General features: G+C 35.7%; 1 protein-coding gene across 3 annotated transcripts in view; it reads left to right on the top strand.

Annotated features, from left to right (window-relative positions):
* LOC149796878 (putative phospholipid-transporting ATPase IA) overlaps positions 1-17,903 on the top strand; it is a 194,715-nt gene that overhangs the window by 48,404 nt on the left and 128,408 nt on the right. For all 3 annotated transcript variants that reach the window (XM_089961529.1, XM_089961527.1, XM_089961528.1), the window contains exons 3-5: positions 7,080-7,179; positions 7,592-7,690; positions 16,084-16,129. In XM_089961529.1, coding sequence (XP_089817655.1) covers positions 7,080-7,179; positions 7,592-7,690; positions 16,084-16,129 — 245 coding nt within the window. The remainder of the gene's footprint in view (positions 1-7,079; positions 7,180-7,591; positions 7,691-16,083; positions 16,130-17,903) is intronic.

The raw sequence follows: 17,903 nt of genomic DNA, 5'->3' as shown, positions 1-17,903 counted from the left end.
TTGTAGTCAGGCAGTGGTAAGTTCTCTGCCTTTTTGAAGCAATCTGTCTGCAAGAGAATTCATTTGACAACCATGTTTTGCTCATTATGGCACTGGACATCTTTGTCCGTGGTCACTTTTTGGACTCTCATAACAATGGTTACATGGTCCAAGTGGAGACCATACCTTGACAATTGGACCAACTCTCTCAACTGACAACCATCTGAGGTTGCATCACAAAGGCACTTTGAACTTGTATCGGTGATACTGCTGCATACACAGAATTGGATTCTGAATGTGATACAGGAACCAAAGTATCTCAGTGTATCTTTATCCCGATTACTGTGCTAAAATATGGAATACAGGACCAACCAGGTCAGTCTGGGAAGGCAATGGAATATAATCTCTGTGGTTCACACCAGAGTACTTTATTCCAATGGAGACATATATACCACAATAGCTATTTTTCTTGGTTGTTTGATGAGAAACAGATGGCACCCATCACAGTTATACTTATCATTCCACCATCACTAGCATACTGTGCTATGATACAGAAAAGGATATTGCCTGAATCAAAGACCTTTCTGATCTTTTATTCATCTGGATTTCAACTCCCCAAAGGCACTGGACCCTTGACCAGTGGACTTTTCATGGGGATTAACCTGGCTGAACAAGGCACCAGTTGAACTGCTCTCAAGAGCTGAATTAGTTCATGTATCATATACATCCTGCCTCCTCTTTACTTTGGCAATCTGCACACAAAATCAACAATACATTTCTTGGTGGACCCATCTTATTACAGTTCCAACATGATGGATCAATATCAGGGAAATATATGCCTTATCAGTGGACTCAAATTTCATGCAGTTCCAACAAGATGAGTCACATTCACTCGTGACAATACCCTCTTTCATTGCCAGGAACAGCATGGAATTGGTATCTTAAAAATGACAGAGCCATTGTGTCAAGGGAGATGACACTGATTTTTTTACCTCTGAAAATTAACAAATCGAAGGGTTATTTGTTCAGCAGATAGAGATATAACCCTAGCTCAAATGAAGTTGTTATGCATCTTGACTTCAAAGTTTAGGGCAGTTTCCAGAAGCAAGGCATTTGACTGGAACTGCTCTCTAACTGACATTATCCAGGCCATGTGATGAAGATCAGATTCAGTATTCTTCGGTTTTTATCTCAGAGAGGTCTTTCATCCTAAAGGGAACAACTCAGTCTGGTAAGAACTATAGCCATGGCACAGCAGACCACCTATCAGGATTGTTCAACAGCTTCATAAGACATGGCTTCATGACTTCCACCGTTTTTGTGGGAGGGAAAATATTTTAGAAGCTGCTTTTAACAGATAGAATCTTCTCCAGTCATCTAGAAGCTGTATCACATACCTTAGAGGACTGGAGATGGCATCTCTGGGGTGAGGGGATGTACCTCCCTCTGTGACCTCTAACCTATTCTCCTAAGGTATTATGATTGGGTAACATATTTAAAGAAGAAACCAATTTTTTCTAGTAAAATGTGTTTCTTCAAGAATACTTCATAATACACAGACACCCTCCCAGCCGGCCCACAGTTTACATCCATATAGAGAGCATGCCTTCTGCTCCATTGATAACTGAGATATTTTTGGGATTTGGTACCAATGCCTGTACCAATGGAAGGTCACCCCTACCCAACCACCAGCTAGGTGGGTAGATAACTTTTTGCTGATTATGTAAAAGCGTTTAACCTGGGAGGGCTGGATTTGCAAGGTAGTAGTAGTAATTCTATGGTGTTATGATTGGGTAAGTATTTTTAAAGACACATATTTCACCAAAAAAAAATTGGTTTTCTGCCTTATAACTCAAGAGGTGCTTAAGGGATGAAACTTCATATTTGTTGTGATATATCTCTTGTAAAACAATTATCACAAAAGTAAATATGAAACTTAGCCAGTCTCAGAAGTAAACCTACTTTGAAAAAAGCCAGTGTCAAATAAGTTGTTACTTCATTTTTATTTTGTATGCATACAGTATGTCTACATGTGTCTATACTCTTTATAAAACATCATCATAGGTGTCAACTTGTATGGTTTACCTGTGATTTGTACATTTTTTCTCCTTTTTTTTGTTAGTGTACGGCCATACAGCTGTTTTGTGTTTTTTTCTGTAAAAAAATGTTTTAAAAAATATTTTTTGTTTTATGTGCATTCTGGACTCTGGGCATAATTTTTTGTTTTAGAGTGAGAATTAAGTGAGATCAGGGTGGCCCGAAACAACCAATCCAATCATACTCAAAACCGCGTTTTTCCTTTGATAATGAAACGAGTTTCATTCATGATTCAACTCCTGTGTGTGAAGATCTTGTTGTTTATCGCTCTGAAATTTGATGCTCGCTCGGATTTCTAATATTGACTGACTACCTGTGTAGTAAGTATGTTTTCTTATTTTATACATTATTATTTTATTATTTATACTTATTACTATCAAATGCCTGAAGTTTGCATCAATTTTCATACTTTACATAGTGTGGCTGTCATGTTGGTGTAACTGTAATTTGTCCAACTTTTCTGTGTGGAGATAAAGTTGATTTATTAAAATTTTAACAATATACTAATTAAAAATAAATACTCTACTGATTTTAGCACTGGCATTTTATCTTGCTGTTACAGTTTTGAAATAAGTTTGTCAGATATGTAATTCAAACAGGAAGATGCATTGCCATAATGATGGACGTAGTAGAGATACTGAGTGACGTCATTCTCGTGGCTCACCATATAGCAAATTCATAACTCTTCAAATATCATATATGCAATTTTAATAGAAATGATCAACAGCTTACGAAGTTTAAACTTCTGGACTGCTACTGTGTCAAAAAAAATTATTTCTAGATTTAAAGTTTTGGAGAGTTCCTGGTGTAATATCTTGGTGTTTATGGGGAAAAATATAAATTCGTAACACATTTGTAATTGGGAAATATTCCTATATCACATGACAAATCTAAAAAAATTAATTTTTTTTTTGTTTTATTTTTCATTTAGTTGAAATATTCCATCCATCAAATGGCTGAGCCTAACTCAAAGAAACACAAGCTTGAAGACACTGACTGAGGTTGTGGCAAGTTTCAGGCTGATTGGATTAAAGTCTTCCCTGACATTGTAGATGTATCCAAATTAGGATCTTCCCATGCTTTTTGTAAAATATGCAGTAAAGACATTAAAGTGGTGGTGTCGAGCATTTATGATCTGGAGAAACACTTCAGGACAAAACTGCATGAAAAAAAATTTGAAATGAAGAAGGGAGCATCCACCGAAAGCTTCATTGCTTAGCCAAAGCAGGAAGATGATAAGTGTTATAAGTAAAAAGAATGAAATAAAGTTTCAGAAATGTAAATAAGTATACAAATATGTGTAAAAATACTTTGTGTATAGCATTTGCTGTTTTAACACTGTTAATCATATATAATGTAGGAATACATTTTTTCGTGTAAGTTTTTGTTGGTCTTTGTAAGGTTTTTATTGGTCTGTCGTACAGGTTTTCATCTCAAGGGATTGACACCTATGCATCACACATCAGATATTCTGATTCATGTGCAAAATTCAAGTGGTAAAAAGTTGTATCAATAAAAATAATACACATTCATTATTAATAGTTATTGTGTATGCTTTCATATTCATGGAAATACTGTATGAATATTACAATCTTTTAAGTTCTTGTTATCCATGTTAGTAATTAATAGATGCATTGATGCTGTTTTATATATATCTTTGGTCACTTTACTTACAGACACTATCATATTTTGCCAAAATTTGACAATGCCTATTAATTTATGTACTGTACATACTCATCTATGAGGTGAGTCCAATGGCAAACAATATAGATCCTGATCTCTCATAACATAATGCACCTGCAGATCAGGGTCTGTGTCGTTTGTTCTACTGATTACTCCTAAGAAACTGCACAGACCCAGATCTGTTGGTGCATTATTGGATGGCAGATCTGGGTCTGTGCAATGTGCAGTTGGACTCATCTTATAAGCAAGTATTTTTTAATATATATTGTTAAATATAATTATATTTTTGCACTGATGTTTTTAAAAACAATTGAAGTTCAACAATGACAAGATAATAGACAAAGTTTTTGGAATTGTCTCATGCCTCAGGTAAAAAGCATTATCTGCATCTTAGACAAATCATATCATACACAGAGTGCAAGTAGAAATTAAATATATTTTAATGAAACCTAGATTATGCAGACAGTGTTTGTTTGCGTATGGCACATAAAGGCTTCCATGATGGCTCAGTCCTGTAGAAAAATATATTCTTCCAAAAATCCAGGACCAGTCTGGTGGGTTACATGTACACAGACCTATTTGTTTAAGCATGTATCACAAGTGTTGATCTGTATATTGATCTATTTGGGTGTAATACCATTTGGGTGCAATATGAAATAAGTAATTTTTATCTACATTTTGAGATGCTCATGTGAAAATTCACTTAGTTATGCAGCTATCATTTGTGATACTGAGCTGTACAAACTATATCAAAAGTTGAGGTGAGATATGTAATCATTGATTATACACTGGTTAGAAAGCAATCAAAACAAAAAAGTGGACGATGTTTAATTTAATCTGTAGGATAATTTTGAACTTTTAGTGTGTCGTTGTTTATTAGACGGTTAAAGACATTAAAGGTCACAACTATGGATCAGAGTTGTTCTTTCCTTTTGGATCAGAGTTTTACAGGAATTAAACTTGATAAACCTTAGTATGTATTATTACCATTATTTTGTTTACAACCCATTAAGATGGAGAGATAACACTAGGGATATACATGTATCGCTGCTAGTAAGTGTATGGCATACAATATTAAAGATTCAACGTCAAGATCAAGTACACTGTGAATGTGTGGGTCATGAAACAAATTTGTTTATTCAAAAGTTGTTTTGACTTTAAAATGAGGCAACGTTCTTCTTCAGTTACTTTTATTCAATTACACTTGTGCTTCACTATAGGGTTGTTGTTTGATGATGTCATTCACTCCCTAGGCATTGCGCTAACAGCTGTATTTTCAGATTAACATATGATACAGCATACAGTAATCCTTATTCTTTCATCTTTATAAAAGTAAAGTGACAACCTTTGTGTGTTGTCCAACTTTTGATAATTGTTGTGAAACAAGTTATGGAAATTGGACACACTATTCCTGTCTCTATGCATTGTATAACCCTGCAAAGATATATAATAATAATAATAACTATGACAACAACAGCTATTATTATTATTATTATTATTATTATTATTATTATTTTTATTATTATTATTATTTGAGTTTTGTAAGATTCAGTTGTAAATCTTTGGAAATTAATTACAAGGTTAAAGTACATTTTAATAATAAAGATTGTTTAATTATGCCCATTTTGACTAGAGTAAAACAAACTAATGCTTTCAAATTCGATCTTAAATGCCCAACACCCCCCCATAATTTTAACAGACAGAAAATAAATGTTTTTCTCATGTTAGAGCACAAGCTACTTCGTCATTTAATTGCCATTATGTTGCAGAAATGATATAAAGACTTAAGGGCCTGGACTCATATAAAGACTACAGGTTCACGTGATCTTTTTTAACAAGCACTTTTAAAAGAAATGTTTAAATGATATGTTAACCCAAATTCGGGCATGGTGTGTGATGGGGAGTCCAGCAGGGTGCATACGTCACATCATAACCAGAGCGTTTCATACCCAGCATTTCTGCACATGCTGTTGTATTTTGCGTTAACATTAGTTGAATATGGAAGAAAAGAATTACTAATGTTTTATAATTATGTATTATTATAAATAAAAATGAAAAACAAGTCAAATTTTGGAATGGTTGAACTTTTTTAAAAAACCCAATAAAATCAGAAAAATATGTAATAAGTTTAAAATGGATATTAAAATAACAGCTTGTGTACATAGGTATTATAGTGCATTAAAACAGTAGAATGTGTTTATGAATCGTTATAGAGGTGTAAGAACAGAACAGAACATCAAAATGTACAGGTTATTAGGCAGCAATAAATGTAATCAGTCAGATTAATTACTGCTTCATTATATTGATTAAAAGTTATTTTGCTTTATCCATTTTCTCCAATTTCAGGAATTTTTATTTTAAATAATGGTACTGACCCACCATATCTGTTTGTCTGAAACTGCAACTACCGGTAGATTATATTTTGGGATGTGAGGTCACATGATGGCCACTGCTAAACAACCCTATTGTATCATATTGCTTTCTCCTGAGAGAGATATTTCATCTTCAGTGTTGCATGGTGGCAATTGACTTGGTTACTGTACTCTACCAGACAGCACTATAGGAGAATAGTTCCCAGGGGAGAAGGCAGTAATAGATTATTTCAGATAATGTAATGTGATTGCAGAAGCTTCTGGGAACTTGTATGCTGCCCTGAAATCAAGGGGAAGGTGTACTGTCCTAATATAAATTCCTGATGTTAAGCCAAATTGAACTTAAGAAATTATTATGTGATGTGTTCAGTAAAACATTGATAGGTAGGTAGTGTAAATTTAACAAAAATTTGCATGTCCTTATGATATTGTAGGGTGCAGACAAATTTAAAAAAATAAAAAGCATGAAAATATTTTCATAGAAAGAATACTTTGTTGTTTTTACAGTCTCTGCATTCTTGTTACTGAAATATTGGCCATTATTCAACTGGTTTGCAAAATTCATTAATAAATTAACCTTTTTGCTAATGATTTATTTCCTTTGCTTACTGTTTCAGAGGGCAGTGCAAACTCACAGACATTCAGTGTAATGTTTTATGTCCAAAAGTAAATATTTATCAAAGCAGTATACATTAGTTATAATTTTAATTTTAACTTGTTATTCTAAGCTTGAGGATCTTTTTCAATTTTATATCATGACAGAGAATGTTGTCCGTGACCTGATATTTGATATACATGTAACTGACATGGTGAAAAACTCACACCAAAATTGCATGTTGTGAAAACGGTTTGCTTACATTTAGTTACCGGAAGAAAAAACCGTTATTTAATGTATCCCTTATAATCTGGTATAGTATAGATATTTATAGCTTTCTCTTATTGTTCCAGCACTGCCAAATACAGCATTATAACCTTCCTTCCAAAGTTTCTCTTTGAGCAGTTTAGAAAGTATGCCAATATCTTCTTCCTTTTCATCGCCTTACTACAGGTAAGAATTAAAATCCGTTCACTATTTCCCAATGATTCATAACTTTAAAAATAATTATTTTTTCTCTACGATTCTTAAGTTCATGGATATACCTGTGGTGAGGAAGGGAGATGTTATTGTCTTTAAATTTATGTCTTGTAGCTACTATAAAATCCACAGAACTTTGATATCCACTAAATAAAAGAGAATAAACAATATGCCTTCATTTTTTAATTTTTTTAAGTTATAAAATATGGGTTTGACCATCTACCAGTGCTCAGATTGTGACAGTAGGTTTTGATACGCTGAAATTTTGGATTTTTAAAAAGAATTTGGTTCCTGAAGTTAACTCAGTAGTTATCATAAACAGGTCTTATAATTTTTAAAATGCTAAAATTCAGAAGGGTTTCATTTATGCATTATCTTCTTGTAGCAAATCCCACATGTGTCACCTACAGGAAGATACACTACAGCGGTACCACTCATCTTCATTTTGACAGTATCTGCCATCAAGGAAATCATAGAAGATTACGTAAGTATGAGTGAGGTGTGGCTGCTATCATATTTCATAGTTGCTATCAGTGTTTATGAGTATGCATCCCTCAGATTCATTAAAAATCATGTATATATAAAAATGCACCTTGAGCAGAATAGAAGTTATATTTAACCACTGTCTTAAACTGAACAACTAAGACTCTAAGTAAATTTTATAGGTAATAATACTTATTTGGTGCAAATACCTCTTTTCATTTCAAATTATGCAGATGTCGGTTAATGTGAAAGGATAATTGGAAATCCTGCTGATCATTTATGACAGAAGAATGTGTGTACTAGAGTGGTTATACAGTTGTGTACTAGAGTGGTTATGCAATTGTGTACTTGAGTGGTTATGCAGTTGTGTACTAGAGTGGTTATGCAGTTGTGTACTAGAGTTGTTATGCAGTTCTGTACTAGAGTGGTTATGCAATTGTGTTCTAGTGTAGTTATGTAATTGTGTACTTGAGTGGTTATGCAATTTATACCCTTTTCTCACATATGTGCATGTGTGAATTTTGGTCTTTTTCTGTAAAGTGAGTTTATAGTCAAACATGTCTGAGCAGAACATTACTGATTCTTTTCAAACTTGAAGTCAGTGCTGGTGTAAACGTACAAAGTCAATGGAGGGATGAAGAAAGTAAATGATGTGGATTTTCGTGTCAAACAGAGGATCATAATTCCAAAAATGATGCGAGATACCAGGTTAGATGAACTGCCAAAGAAAATTTAACGCAAAGGTTCAGAAATCTTGGCTGTTGCATGTACAAATGGTTACAACATAGTGCCAAGATGTGAAGTATGTAGTGTAATATTTGCACAAATTGTGGAAAAAAATATCCCTTTTATGTTGGAAATCAGCATTTGAATTTCAGGACATCAACTTTTATCTGACACACCAAGTCACCATATCACATGCATTTTGGACATAGCCATGAGACAACCCCTATAAGCTGTGGAAAAGTTTATAAAATAACCCATAAAGAACAGTTTCCCAACTTGTTTAAGCTGGTTAAGTTAGCTGGCATACATCTGTTTACACAACTGTGAAAGTGGGTTCTCAGCACGGAACACTATTATCGGACTCAGATTAACATCAGAAACAGTCATCAATTTAAAGACTATGCATGAGGGAAAAGGGGAATCTTAAGAGGAATTTGGTTTCAGTAGAGACCAAACAGGGTGGAGCAGGAAGAAACCGATATTTAAGTGTTAGGTAGATAATTAACTATGGTGATTATCTCACCCTTTATGTTTCACTTTTTCCTCATTTTGGTGATGAGGAGGGAGATCCCCTCTGCAGATAAACCTGTGACAGCATCTCTGATATCTTCTCATGTTTAGTACAGATATAACTGCGGACAAAATAAATCAGATCTGCCATCATATAGTTCACCATATATAGTGGCTTCTCACTACAACACTACAATATTTGTAACATAGTTTTGGTCTTCTATTTTCCTTACAGTATACCCAAGCATAGAACTACTATCATTTGTATCACTGTTCTTTTTCATGTCACATGTAAACAGTCTTGTAATAAGGGACTACTATGTACCTGTGAATCAGAGTCTGCTCTGCTTGTTTAATGTACAATTTTAATAACTTTGGATCCAGATCTGCATGCACACTATGTATGCATGTTTGAAATGATCTATTGGACATGTACTTTGAAGTGAATACAGTGTCCAAGTATAAGTCAATGTGAAGGGAGGGTCATACAAACATCAGCATCATTGATAGACGTACATTTAAATTTTACCAGATTTCATCTGTTTACATATTAGATTTTATTTCCATGTGGTTATGTTATGGAAACAAGGAGCTAACCACATAAGCAATTGTGTATTTTGACCTGAAGTGTAAAGCACATAGTACACTCCTCCACTCAATCCTTATATAACCACTGTTTTGTAGTGTTTTAGGTGCAGAATAAACGTTTATTATATAATATATAGAGCTGTCTGAATTTTAGAAAACTTCTACAGGGTACCTGTCAATCCTAACAATCTGTTACCCTGGTACCTGATCAAAGGAAAATTGTATTAAATGTGAACCTGAACTACTTTGTTGTAGGTTCATAGATGCCAACCCCCAAGAGAGGTATAAGCGTAATTATTAGTATTATAAGTGACACATGGTTTCACATTCAAGAAACCCGTCCGTTTTCATGGGATGGTTTCGTGTACAGTTATTATAAATAGAAAATAAAGAAATTAGATGGAGGTCTAACAATAAATAAATGCGAGCAGCCAGTGGACATCACACGACACAAGCCTCAAACTATAATCATTATTCTGTGTCTTGTTCACTCCTGATGTCTTTGATCTGAACTTGGAAACATGGTTTGCTTTCTTCTTTATTTTATTTTATTTTTTAATTTTTAACAGGTACTCGGTTGTCTATTTTATTACCCAGGTTATTATCGATGGGCTTTTGTTGTTGTTGTTGTTGTGGGGTGTAACGCCATTTTTCAGTGCACGATAGGCTATGCATGGCGGCCAGTATTAATGGTGGAGGAAGAACCCAGGAAAACCCGAGGAAGAACCACCGACCCACGAGAAGCTACTGGCATGCTTTCTCACATACCCACATTAGCTGAATCCTAGACTCGAACCCACACAGACAGAGGTGAGATGGCAGTGATCCGTAACGGAGAGCGCTTTAGACCACTTGGCCACTCGGGGCCCCCTATTATCGATGGGCAAGTAGCAGGGTACCCATTGACAGCTTTAAGTATATATCATATAATGAGATTTTGAAATATATTATATATTTCATAATGTAATATTGAAATATATCAGTTGGAGAATAAAGCTGCAGTGGCCTAGTGGTTAGAGCATCTGCCTCGGATGCAGGAGGTCGTGGGTTCAATCCCCAGCTGAATCATACCAAAGACGTAAAAAAAAAAAAACGGTACTGACAGCGGCCTTGCTTGGTGCTCAGCATTAATAATAATAATGATAATAATAATGAGGACTTTGTGCAGCGCCTAATCTTTAGAAGCTCTAAGCGCTTTGCAACATTAGACAACACCTATAAGATAAAAAACATATATAATGATATGATTACAAAAACAAACACCATGAAATTAGAAAACATGAAAAACATGCTGAGAATATTTAAGGTAGGAAACATTATTAGGTCTTTAAATTTGTTCTTGCAGTCGAAGGGGCCCCAAGTGGCCAAGTGGTCTAAAGTGCTCTCCATTACGGATCATTGCCATCTCACCTCTGTCTGCGTGGGTTCGAGTCTCGGATTTAGCCAATGTGGGTATGTGAGAAAGCTTGCCAGTAGCTTCTCGTGGGTCGGTGGTTCTTTCTGGGGTTTTCCCAGGTTCTTCCTCCACCATTAATACTGGCCGCCATGTATAGCCTATTGTGTGCTGAAAAATGGCGTTAAACCCCACAACAACAACAACAACAACAACAACTTGCAGTCAAAATAAGTGAGTTTTGAGAGCACTGTGTCTTTGTGTCTAAGTTCATGGGCAATTCATTCCACGTTGCTGGGCCCTGGTATGCAAAAGAATGCTGTCCATATGACTTTGTTTTCATAGTGGGAATACTGAGTATACATTTGTCAGAAGAGGAGCGTAAGTATCTTGCTGGTGTGTACACATGGGTGAGGTCGGATAGGTATGTTGGACTAGAATCCATCAGTGAAATGTAGCACAGAGAACAAATTTTGTGTTTGATTCTGGATCGAATGGATAGCCATTGTAGGGTACAGAGCGGCAGGGAGGTGTGCTCTGATCGTGGTATTCTAAGTATGATCCGAGCAGCTGTGCTTTGAAGTTTCTGGAGTAGATATTGAGATGAACCAGACAGAATTGAGTTACAATAGTCCAGTCTTGAAAGTACTAATGAACACACAAGTGTTTTAGTGGCATCAACTGAAAGATATTTGCGAATGGAGCTGATGTGTCTCAGCTCAAGATATGCAGCCTTGCATATGTTCATGACATGTTGGTGCATGTGTGAGTACTGTCCAGAGTAAAACCTAGGTTTCATACTGATTGTGTGAATTTAATGCTGGTGTTGCTGATATTTATTGTTTCAGGTAAAGGATGTGAATGAGAAATTCTTTGTTTTGTGATCAGAATGGCCTCAGTTTTATCATCATTCATCTGCAGCTTGTTACATGTCATCCATGATTTCACATCAGAAATGAACCTCTCTACACCTTGGATGATAGCATCAACTTCAGTTGGGAGGCTAGATTTGTATATTTGGGTGTCATCAGCGTACAATTGGTGAGACACTGGATGATGATCTATGACACTTCAGAGTGGCTGAGTGTATAGAATGAAGAGAATAGGTCCAAGAACAGACCCCTGTGGAACACCACAACATAGATCAACTGGGCTGGAGTGTATTCTATTTGCAGACACAATTTGTGTCCTGTTGACCAAGTAGGACATGAACCACAGTAAGGCTGTATCACGAATGCCAAATACATGCTGGAGATTATGAAGTAATATATCATGGTCTATTGTGTCAAATGCTACAGACAAATTAAGGAGGGTGAGGACTGTAATCTTTCTGCTATCCAAAGCAGAGAGAATATCATTAACTACTTTTAGAACAGTAGTTTCATTACTGTGGCAAGGGCAATATGCAAATTGTACATTGCTAAAAAGACTATTTGAATTCAGATGAGATACAAGCCGGGATAGAACAACCTTTTCTAAGATTTTTTATATGAATGGGAGATTAGAAACTGGGCGGTAGTTCTTTAAATCATTGTGGTCTAGTGTTGGTTTCTTCAGCAGAGGCTTTACAATGGCAGTTTTGAAAAATGATGGGAATTCCCCTCATGAGAGAGAGGTATTGATAACATCAGGTAGTAAAGGCAATACTGGATCTAAGCACTCAAGCAGTAGTGATGTTGGAATTGGATCAAGTTCACATGACTTTGGTGCACTCTTCATCAGGATTGTACGTATGAAATCCATAGAGACAGGTTCAAATGCTGCTAATGGTTGCCGCTCAAATTCTGTATCCCAACTGTATGGTGATGATGAGTCAATCGAAATTGTGGTGTCAAGTTTATCTCTAATGGTTTGTACTTTGTCACAGAAGAAGTTTGCAAACATGTCTGGAAGGTCAACTGGAGAGAAGTTAGTTGGAAGTGGTGTAGATTTGTTCCTTGAAATTAGCTTGTTAGTAATCTCGAAGAGCTTCTTGCAGCTGGAACTTTCCATGATCTTAGTAATGTAGTGGGCTGATTTCACTGCATGGACTATATTTGTGACATTCTTCTTAGCTGCTTCATAGATTTGCTTATGAATAGTGAGTCTGGTGGAAAGCCAACGCCTCTCAGCTTAACGGCGGTCTCTTTTAGCAGTGCAAAGCTGGTCCCTAACACTGCTATACCATGGAGAACACTTTTGAATTGATATTCTGCACTTGGTAGCTGGGGCATGTTTGTCGAGCAATGAAAGTAGGCAGTTATCGAGTTGTTCTGCTGTAGGAGGTAAGCAAGTTGTTAGGTTTGCTTGGATATCATGCATTAGTTGGGTTCTATTTATCATACAGAGATTTCTCTTAGTAGCAAATAAAGGTGGAGGGTTAGGGACTGATACGTCAATATGGCATATAATGCAGAGGTGATCTGATGAAAGTTCATGGGATACCAGGGAGGACCGTAGAATGTTATCATCAGGTCTGTGAAGAATCCAGTCTAAAATGTGACTGTGTTTATGGGTGGGTTGGTTAACTGACTGTTTGAGGTTGAAAACATTGATGGAATCTAGGAGATTTGATGTGTTATGGTTTCCAGGACAGTCAAAGTGAAAGTTGAAATCTCCAAGAATAATCAGGTTGCCACCTATCAAATTTCCATACTCCAGGAGATTCGGAAACTGCTTCAATAAGAGAGATTCAGTCAGCTTGTTTTTTCTACTAGGAGAAGGGCGGTATAGGCAGAAAAAATGGACTGACCTTTGCTCCAGTGTGGGTGTGGTTTGGACTAGTTCAAACGATGTGTGGTCGAAATTGAATGTTGTGGTGTGGTTAAGACATTTGATCATGGAGTTCTTTGTGATGACAGCAATTCCACCTCCGTGAGAGTTACGGGGGAACAACTTGATGGAGTAACCAGTGGGTGTTAGATCCGCACACTTGGGCTCATCGCCTCATGTTTTTAGCCATGTTTCTGTCAGGAAAAAGACTTCAGTATTCTGGTTGTTGATAAAATTAACTATTTCTGTGCGCTTTTCTGGTGGTCCTACTAATTGGGCAGGTTAGTGTTAGGACTGGTCAGTCGGGTGTCAGGATAACGTGACCGGGTGGGACATCACGATACATGTCTGCGGCATGATGCCCCAGTGCTAGACATCACTATAAACTGCCACACTGAAGACATCGTAGCGATATGACTGAAAAATTGTTAAAGCTATGTTAAAATCCAAATCTCATACACACACAAAATTTGTAAAAAGTGTCTCCCCTAATATTATTGTAAAATTTTGGAACTTGTAAAATGGAACATTTTCAATTGTCACAAGTGGCAAAGCCACTCATGACAATACAATGTTTCCCACTTCACTCTGAAATGTTTTCTTATATCTACTCAAAAAATATATATATCCACTATTTGTCTCATTGTTTATGAAAAAACTTGGGATAAAAAACAGTCCCATTTTTTCTGTACCTTCTAAACTAAAATACAACAGAGCATTTAATATTTATCCATATTTTCAGTTCACCCATTAACACATCATCCATCCATGTCAATATTTGTAATCGATTATTTTTCAGACACATGCTTCCAGTTATTTGGAGTTTTGATTGTCTGGGTTCTGTTGTACTTCATTTTATTGTATAGGCATGTGTGTCCAAGCCTACATAGAATGAATTCTGCCTTGACTAGTATTTTAAAATGCATGAATCGGACATTAAAAGAAAGAATTATGGATCAGTCGTCTAGATTTTCCTGATGTTAACAAGTAGCTCTAAAAAGACCATGTTTGTCAGTTCCATAATGGAGTTCAGATCTATCAGATTTTTACTATGGATTCAGAAACAAGAAAAGCATAATTGACCATTTACAGAATATTTTGTAAAGAAAGAACATAATATAGCCTTTTTGGTGGGACTTGGAGAAAGCTTATGACATTACATGGAAGTACAGTATAATGAATGACCTGTTCAGTTAAGATGTAAGGGGTTACTTAGTTGTCTTTATATCCAGCTTTTTGAAAAAGTAGAAATTTAAGAATTAAGGTGTGTGCTACTCTTTCTAAAAGTTATGTTATGGATGTGGTTGTATTACAGGGCAGCATATTGTCAGTCACCCTTTTCAGCATCAAAATTAACAGCCTATTGAAATGACTTAATCCAGGAACTATTTATTATATGTTAGCAAATTTTTTATCTGCTGTAAAATATTTATGCTATTGAACATCAATTTCGGATACATATAGAGTTCAGAAATGGACATTAGACAACTCATATGCATTTCTGCCAATTACAAAGAAATCATGATGATCCGAAACTAAATCCTGATGATTCTCTTACCCCTGCTATTTAGGAGACAAATTTGCAGGACTTAATTCTTAGTTTAGTTTCATCCTAGCCATGTCACACATTACAAAATGTGCAAAGTCATCTCATTCTGCCTTTGCATAATCAGAATGATGATATTGTGCCCATTTTTTCAAGGACCTAGTAAGTACATGTTATATCCTATCAATTGATATGACCATTAGGTATGTACCATACATACTTGCTTATAGGTCAGGTTTCAATTGCAAACAACATGGTGTCTGATCAGCTTTTGCATAATGCACTGGTAGAATAGGGTCTGTGTTGTTTGCTCTACTGATAACTGATAACAAACTACATAGAACCAGATGTGATGGTGCATTATTTGATGGCTGATCCAAGTCTCTGTAGTTTTTCAGTTGGACTTGTACGCATTACCAGTGGTTGTATAGCCTTTCCTGCACCATTCAAAAAATTACTGCCAGTTTTACATTATGATTGGGCAGGAATTACAGTAGTCCTGTCAAAATAAGAAATACATCCAGACATTTAAATTTTTGGCAGTTTTTATTCTGAAATTTTTTGTTCGCTATGTCTAAAAAGATCTGTTTTGTTTAATGATGTACACACACTGTTTCGTTGCAGACTTACGGATAGTACAGCTTCACTGTAGACTGTAGCTTAAAGACTGCATCTAAAAATTGTAGGGAAGTATAAGAGTAGACATTTTCTGCCTTTTGGTGGTGGTGTAGTAATTTGTGGGGATTAATTTGTTTGTTAAATGTAGGAAATTATATGAATTAAATTTCTCTCCATTTTCAGTTTTGGAGCAAACTTTATAGGAATCTTCATATATTTAGAACAAATATTTATATGATTGTTTTTATTTATCTTATTTCAGAAACGCCACAGAGCAGATGATGCTGTTAATAATAGAATAGTAACAGGTGAGAAATAATAAAAAGAAAAAGAAATAGTGATATAGATAGATTCAGATGCTTAAAAAGTACAGTTTTAGTTCATCTTTAATTATTGTTTTTTTATTGATCAGATGTCAAATTTTGTGTCAGAAAAGTACATGTATATTACTCCTGCTATAAGGCACCTCTTTATAAGGTGGTCCTTTTTATAGACATGGATCCCATTTCATTATTCATTAGTAATATTATGTATAAAATACCTCAATATAAGGCAACCTCACCTATAAGGAGGTCCACTTTATGACTCCCATGAACAGCATCATTGTGGGTAAGTACTGATTATGCTAAACCTGTGCAAACTTGAATATAATGGTAGTGTTATGAAGCTCCATTTGAGGTTTTGATGCATTGCCATTGAAGTATTATTTTTGATCAGAAGACCTCAGGTCCTTAATATACTAATGAATATTTTCAGGAAAATCTGGCAGAAGCAGCATTGATACCAATACATACACCCAGAAGGGTGGGGCCCCAAGTGGGAGAGTGGTCTAAAGTGCTAACTATTATAGATCACTCACCTCTGTCTGCATGGGTTTGAGTCTCAGGTTTGCCAGTGTGGGTGTTAGAAAAAGCTTGCCAGGAGCTTCTCATGGGTTGGTGGTTTTCCAGGGTTCTTCCTCCACCATTTACACTGGCCGCCATGTATAGCCTACATTGTGCTGAAAAATGGCATTAAACCCTACAACAACAACAACAACCCAGAAGGGGCCTTACCGACTCTCTAGACTAATTCCATATAGGACTTAGAAGTTTTGTTGCAAAAACAATGGAACAATGATAAATCACACTCCTCTGGTGTCTAGAATCCAACAATTTTCTATCAGATTTTCGGTATGGATTCTGAAGCAAGAAAAGCATAACTGACCATCTAGTAAGACTTACAGAATATTTGTAAAGAAAGAACATAATATAGCCTTTTTGGCAGGACTTGGAGAAAGCTTATGACATCACATGGAAGTACAGTATAATGAATGACCTGTTCAGTTAAGATGTAAGGGGTCACTTAGTTGTCTTTATATCCAGCTTTTTGAAAAAGTAGAAATTTAAGAATTAAGGTGTGTGCTACTCTTTCTAAAAGTTATCCTATGGATGTGGTTGTATTACAGGGCAGCATATTGTCAGTCACCCTTTTCAGCATCAGAATTAACAGCCTATTGAAATGACTTAATCCAGGAACTAACTCTTTATTATACATTGACGAATATTTGACTTGCTATTGAGTATATATACACTACTGAACACCAGTTACAGATAAGCCTAGAGTTAGAAATTTGCATTAGAAAACTCTTGGTATGCATTTCTGTCAATTATAAGGATTTCATGATGATCCAAAACTAAATCCTGATGTATCTCTTATCCTGTTATGTAGGAGAAAAATTTGCTGGACTTAATTTTTACCGTAAAGTAAATTTTCTTCAACATATTAGATACCACAGGATCAAATTCAAGAAAGCTCTGAATTCAATATGAGTTGTTGCACATTGATTTGGGAGCAGACTGGATGGTCCTACTCCAGTTATACAGGAGTTAAGTAAAATTGACTATGGCTCAGTTGTGTACAGATCAGTTTGGAAATCTGACCTGCAGGTGCTTGCTTGATTACACAATTGGGGGACTTTAACTTCTTTGGGGAGTATATAGAATATCCCCTTCAGAAAGCATCAATGCTGATTCAAATGAATAATCACACTTTATCAGACACATGAACCTGGCTCTTCAGTATAATACCAAACTATTCACT

The sequence above is a fragment of the Sinohyriopsis cumingii genome, chromosome 6 (assembly GCF_028554795.1).
Source record: "Sinohyriopsis cumingii isolate HCF-2022 chromosome 6, ASM2855479v2, whole genome shotgun sequence".
In the NCBI taxonomy this organism is placed as follows: domain Eukaryota; kingdom Metazoa; phylum Mollusca; class Bivalvia; order Unionida; family Unionidae; genus Sinohyriopsis; species Sinohyriopsis cumingii.
Note: the sequence above shows the minus strand (reverse complement) of the source record. Positions and strands in the feature narration are given on the sequence as shown.